General features: G+C 40.7%; 1 protein-coding gene across 2 annotated transcripts; it reads right to left on the reverse strand.

The window, feature by feature from the left end:
- Positions 1-370: 370 nt before the first annotated feature.
- prmt1 (protein arginine methyltransferase 1) lies at positions 371-4858 on the reverse strand. 2 transcript variants are annotated; one of them, XM_079745956.1, is made up of 10 exons: positions 4798-4858; positions 3911-4018; positions 3627-3782; positions 3377-3440; positions 3150-3292; positions 2710-2797; positions 2322-2437; positions 2014-2164; positions 1790-1911; positions 371-1461 (listed from the first exon to the last, which is right to left on the reverse strand). In XM_079745956.1, the coding sequence occupies exons 1-10, from the start codon at positions 4822-4824 to the stop codon at positions 1378-1380; spliced, it is 1059 nt and encodes a 352-aa protein (XP_079602082.1). In that variant the 5' UTR covers positions 4825-4858; the 3' UTR covers positions 371-1377. The 2 variants fall into 2 exon arrangements, with proteins under 2 accessions (XP_079602082.1, XP_079602081.1); XM_079745955.1 differs by having other exon boundaries at positions 3911-4027.
- Between the last annotated feature and the right edge of the window lie 1275 nt (positions 4859-6133).

The following is a 6133-nucleotide window of genomic DNA, read 5'->3' on the forward strand; positions in this document are numbered from 1 at the left end:
AAATTTGCATATACCGGTAAATGTGTATATTTATGCAAGATTTGAAACTTTCCCTCTACCCCAATGGGTTTAACTTGGGTAGTGGCTTTAATGTGATTATAATTGGCCAAAAATTGATAAACACATCATTCTTAATTGAACAGGAAATTACAATATATTTGGGATCTTGTTATATCTTCAGCTAGCACTTGAATGTACCATTAAAAATTCCCTGGATACACAGATGGCTGATAAACAAAGAATACCGATGAAGTTTGAAGACATGTCCGAACCAGTATACTGGAACACATCCATACAATCAAACTCTTTCAAATTGTCAATGCTTTTCAGCGCATGTTACGAAAGACTCAAATCCAGTTTCATTTAATAGTTTTATTATAAAAGCAGCCAAAAAAACAACAACCGTATTACAGTCTGGTCCTACAAACCTTTGTCATGTACAGGTAAACAACATTACCCAAGCCATCGCTTGACACAATCAAAGTGCTCTGCTGTTTGGAAACGGACTCATGTTCAAAGACTCCACAATGGTAAAAAGGTGTTTTAAGGAAACGTTGAGAATGAGTCTGAGGAAGCAAGATATGGGATCTAAGGTGGACAGTCATTGACAACCATGAACATCTGCTAGCAACAACCAACTTCCTCCAGGATGTGACCTATAAATTCAGGCACCCGACGAAACTCCAATTTGTTTTTTTTAATCACCAAAGAATGTCCTTTGCTGTATCTAATTCACTCAAATAGGCAAAAAAAAAAAAAACACAAGGTAGTCTGACGGTCCGGGTGGGGTGCCCCCTTAACTGCACATAAAGAATTCCAAAAATACACCTGTGGCTGATTTCCCACACCTCACAGAAGGCAATCTTATTGTCCTTACTTCAGACAGCCACAGGAGGCGCTAGACATACAATAAAAACTGAGGAAGGCAGGGATACATTTAGATTATAGGTTATGCTTCGGATCAATGAAGTGACAAGGAGAGCGAAAGTGACCCAACAGTTATGCTATGTACAGGCAAGTCTGCCAAGGTCAGAATGTGCTGTTCTGTATGGGGCAAGTGTGCAAGCTAGAAACCAATTGAAAAACTCTAGAGACACCAAGTATGGCGGCAAACGCTGGACCGACTTTAAGGACTATTGCACAATGAACCACTGAGGGCGGTGCACCTTGACTCCTTCACAAAAGCGAACTACCTTAAATAGTCACATCACTTTGACGAGAACTGCGACACAAAAGCCCGTCTTTGAAAAATGAACAGAATAGCTTGGGAGACCAACACTTACCCCCGACACTAACACACTGACCTTTCTGCCTATTCCTCATCCTCAAAACACACACGTAGACAAACAGGGACGGGGTGGGGGGGGGGGGGGGGTACTAGCGCATTCTGTACTCTGAAGTCTTGGACACCTCACACAGCTGTCCCTTGAAGTCAATCTCTACGTTGAAGTCCAAGTCCCTCTGTTGGACAAAGCAAAACATGCGATTAACTTCAGTTGAATGCCAGACCAATGTTTGTAATGTTTTGCACTAATGAAAAATGCAACAATTTCAATTTTTTGTTACAAAAACGTATTATATAATAGTATTTGGACTACCATTATAAAACAAAGTCCAAGCTGACACTTACGCTTAGTAGTGGCCCTAAATGACAATAACCATAAATCAACCAGCTTGAGTGAACTGAGTAGATGACATGTCCACATTACTTCAAATGTAAGAAGTTCATGTCGCTGAGACTAGGTCAGGTTCAGTCTTTAACAGGTAACAGCAAAATGTGTGGCCTTACATTGTTCTTGCTGTTTGGTTTCATGTTGATTGTGCCAAAGATCTCCTCGCCAGTCTTTACAGTCAGGTAGTCATCAAGATAGAAGACCGTCTGCTTCCAGTGAGTGTAGGGAGACTCTGGACCTGAGGACAGAAAATTTTTTGAAAGGGAAGTTGTTGAGTCAAGTTAAAAAGCACAAAAGGGAACATTGTGAAGACAAAGAAGGGAGTTAAAGAAAAACTCACTAGTGGAGAAGCCAGTCCTCTTGTGGCAGCGAGTGAACTCAATGTTGAAGTAGGTGACCAGGGCGTGGACGTAGTCGTTCCTCTTCACCTGCAGACAGAACGGCGAGGCGAAAGACAGGTCGTCTATCTTCACCGTGTAGATGTCCACCTCCTGTAGGATTCAACGTAGGCAAATTAGAAAAACCAGCCCAGAACATATCCATGCAAGCTTGTGTATTAAACTGATAATGGGTGAAGGGTTGACTTAATCAGTAGAGACAGCTACATGTGTCAACCTAGTTGCGGTCCACCTCAGACACACTACCCACCTTGATGAGGCAGGCACTGCTGACCAGCTGTTTGGGGTCCACCACATCCACCAGTGGCTCCTTGATGGCCACCTCTTTGATGCAAGACATATCGAATCCGTACACGTTCTCCCACCCTGTGCATGAAGACATTTGTACAAAAAAATAATTAAAGGCTCGCACAGCAGCTTTGGTTATGCATAACTGGTACAACTATAACAGATAAGCTAGACAAACTTTGTATCCCATAACTAGAAAGATTATCCCCTATACAAAAAGCTGTCAAATTATACAGCAAGTCTTCGCAATGTTTTTGTTTTCCATATTTGATATAGCTTGTCTTAAACCATTTCCATAGCACGCCCCATCCAAATCAGCAAAACAATCATTGGTTGTGCAGTCCACTCACAGTGAATTTTGTAGTCCTTATACTGCCTGTCTTCAATGGCGGTGACGTAGAGAGTTGCCCTGTCGGGGAAGATCATGCCGTCTGGTGTCTGCCAGGCACAAAGAGCAATATTAGATAACGATCAGCAGAATTAAGCAGGAGACTTTCGTTGTGGGGGAAGATGCTCTAGGCGGGATTCACCCACGAGTGAAAGGACCAATAAAGCTGACTGGGTTGGTGCAAGCGTCATTGATCTAGCCCTGACAATGGCCACTTGTGTACACCACCTGGCAGGCAAATTTAATACCTTAGTACCAATAGTCAAATCAACTAAATCCCATATTTTCTGAATACACAAATTGAGGATGCATGCAAAGAATACACTAGGTTTACATGAGATGGATCGGATTTGAGAAATTAAACCACGTCATGCTTAGCTACAGGTCAAGACATTCACATACCAGCCACTTGTCTCTGGCATAGATGACGGTGTTCAGCATACTCTCATAGAAGAGGCAGTAGCCCATCCACTCGGAGATTATGATGTCGACCTTCTCTACTGGAAGTTCAACCTCCTCGACCTTCCCTTTGATGATTGTCACGACTGAAAGATTTTGAAGATCAATTAGGCATTATAACACGAACAGTTCATGGGAATCCTGATTTGAATATGCGTTTGTATACTCACTGTGGTCAAGCTTGTTAGCCTTGACGATCTTCGTGGCATAGTCAGAAATGCTACTGCACTCAATCTATAAAGGACAAAAGAAGAACTAAGTAGCCAGTCAAACCAATGTAAACAACACATTCTTGAAATTAACTTGGGGCTGGAGCATCATAGGTTAAGGACAGAACAAGAGGACTACTGTAGTTGGGCTTCAGGGCATTTAAATAAAACTCATGTTCTAGGAAACTTGTTTGATATTCGAATCACCTACCCCAATGACTTTCTTGGCTCCAGCCTTGGCAGCAAACATACAAAGGATGCCAGTACCACTGCCTACATCCAGCACCACCTTATCCTTGAAGAGGTGCTTGTTGTGGAACATTGAGTTGCGGTAGGTGAGAGTGCGCACCTCGTCCTTCAGCATTTCCTAATCAATCGTTTAGAAAAAAAGGGTTTAGAAAAAAAGTCGATGAACAAAGATGGAAAAGAAATGTAGTAACATTACAGTTGAAATGCGAATGAAACTTAAAAGGTGTTCTGTTCACGTTCACTAACCTCGTGGATACCAAAGTGGGCATAGGAATCGAAGTAGTAATCCTTTGAAGTCATATCTTCAGCTGCCGGCTTAACTGCCGGCTTCACTGCCGAGCTCTCCGCCTCCCCCTGAGAAACCTCACCAGAAGAGAGACAAAGTCACGACCATGGACAATTTCATCAAGAATGTAAAGCCGTTAAATCAAGGATGAGCGGTAGACAAATGATGGTACCACCAAAACAGTTAACAGTGTCAGGAGTAGGGCAGTCAATGACCAGGCCTAGTGAAGCCCATTTAATTATCATATGTATGCCCGTCGCATCCCTAGATAGGCGCACATGGTTGTTAGCGCCATGCCCGTCTACGGCTTTCATATAACTGAATGGAATTATGTGAATGAAGCTCAGAAATAAAAGTTGCACGTTTATGGCCTACTTCATACCCGCTGGTTAGCCTCCATCATTACAGGTTCGAAATCTTAGCGTGAGCATGAGGCAGCATTCAAAGCCAGAGAGGCTACTAGCTAGCAAATTAGCCCCCATGCGGTCCAAGCAGCACAGCAGAGACAATCGGAGCTCCATGCCGGTGTCGCAGCACTTAAAGTAGTTTCTATATTTTCAGAAACTACATTAAAAAAATCTTTAGATATAATTACGATAAATGTTTTTCATTAGTATATACATGATGGCAACTGGATCACGACATTGGAATAGAGCATCGCTCGAGATGGCAAGTAAAATGGATGCTTCAATTGAAAGTGCGTACAAAGAAGCGACGAATGACTACACATATTACTTATTACAACTATATTAGAGGGACTGACCAATATGTGTATGTTAAGATAACATATATATGATAGCTCTTTCGCGCTTTCTCTGCTACATTTATTCAATGATTCTTTGCTTACCTCCATTCTGTCAGTCGTCTCCGCCATTTCGGTCCTGTGTGCAAGCCTGAGTCCAGCGTGCGGACTGTTGAAAGGCGCCCTACACAAGCCCCACCCACTAACGCGAATTCCGATTTGCGATTGGATTCGATTTCATGACGCCCCACTCATATATTTGACTAAACGTTCCTCATTGGTCATAAACAAATCACTGTTATAAGGCACACATTCCAGTGCATTGTGTGCTTATTTATTTTTTTTTACAGTCAATTGTAAATATAAACAAATTCATTTTTAAGTGGTCGTATGCCTTTCACAGTATAATTAAAATGTAATTAAAAAACCCAACTTTATGTAATGTAATGTAAATTGTTGAAGTGCAGTATTTACTGCTATATGCAAAGGTAACTCTTCCTGTATCATAATTTGATGTGTATGGTAGTATCAATATTTGATTTGTGGAGATGTTTGCCTTTTTGTTGAAATGATCAAATCTCAAGACAACTCTCCTCTATTTAGTCTAGAAAATATGAGGCTGCGTTTTTTTCTTTGAGGTTGTAGCATCTTTTTCAAAGAATGCTAAATTGTTCGCTACTTCCATGAGTCAAGATAAGATACGATAACAATTTATTAATCCCCGGAGGGAAAATGATTGTATTACAGTACAGCAGCAATGAAAGTAGAATACATGATATAATACAATGCAATAAAAATACAAAGTTGTGCTAAAATAATGCTCAGGAAGTCAATGCTAAAGTAAGGACAAACAAAACAAACAGGACAAACAGTATAAACAGTATACATTATAAAGTGGCACAGTGGCAGTATAATTCACAGTATATTAAAATGTGTAAATGCAATGACCCACTGCTGCTTTTAGATATATAGGCATATATTAATAATCCATGTACCTAGTTTTAAAGTAACAGACTAGTGTGTATTGAGCTCAAGTAAAACAGTAGAAAACACAATAAGCCCACTTTTCCCATCGAAGAAGCTTTTGAAATGGGGGGCAAGCATGCACACTATCAGTTGAATTATTGGGACAGGATTGGCAACATGAACATACAGGAAGATCAATCAATAACAATAACAACAATAATAACAATAACTTCATACTGCATGTCAAATCCCAAGTTGCAATACCCTGAAAACGAACAAAAAATGAATCAGCAAATATATACAGTGGCAAAAAATGTTTAGCACAGTACACTGGCAATTTTTTTTGCCACTGTACATCCCACTCCTTAAAGGCATTTTAATTGCATGTCTACTTGAGAAACGCGTTTGCACTCACAATAACGTTATTATGAGTGTAGACTGGAAACAACGTCTGGAAACGGCGTTCCTCATACAT

Source organism: Pollachius pollachius, assembly GCF_949987615.1.
Source record: "Pollachius pollachius genome assembly, chromosome: 11".
NCBI lineage: Eukaryota > Metazoa > Chordata > Actinopteri > Gadiformes > Gadidae > Pollachius > Pollachius pollachius.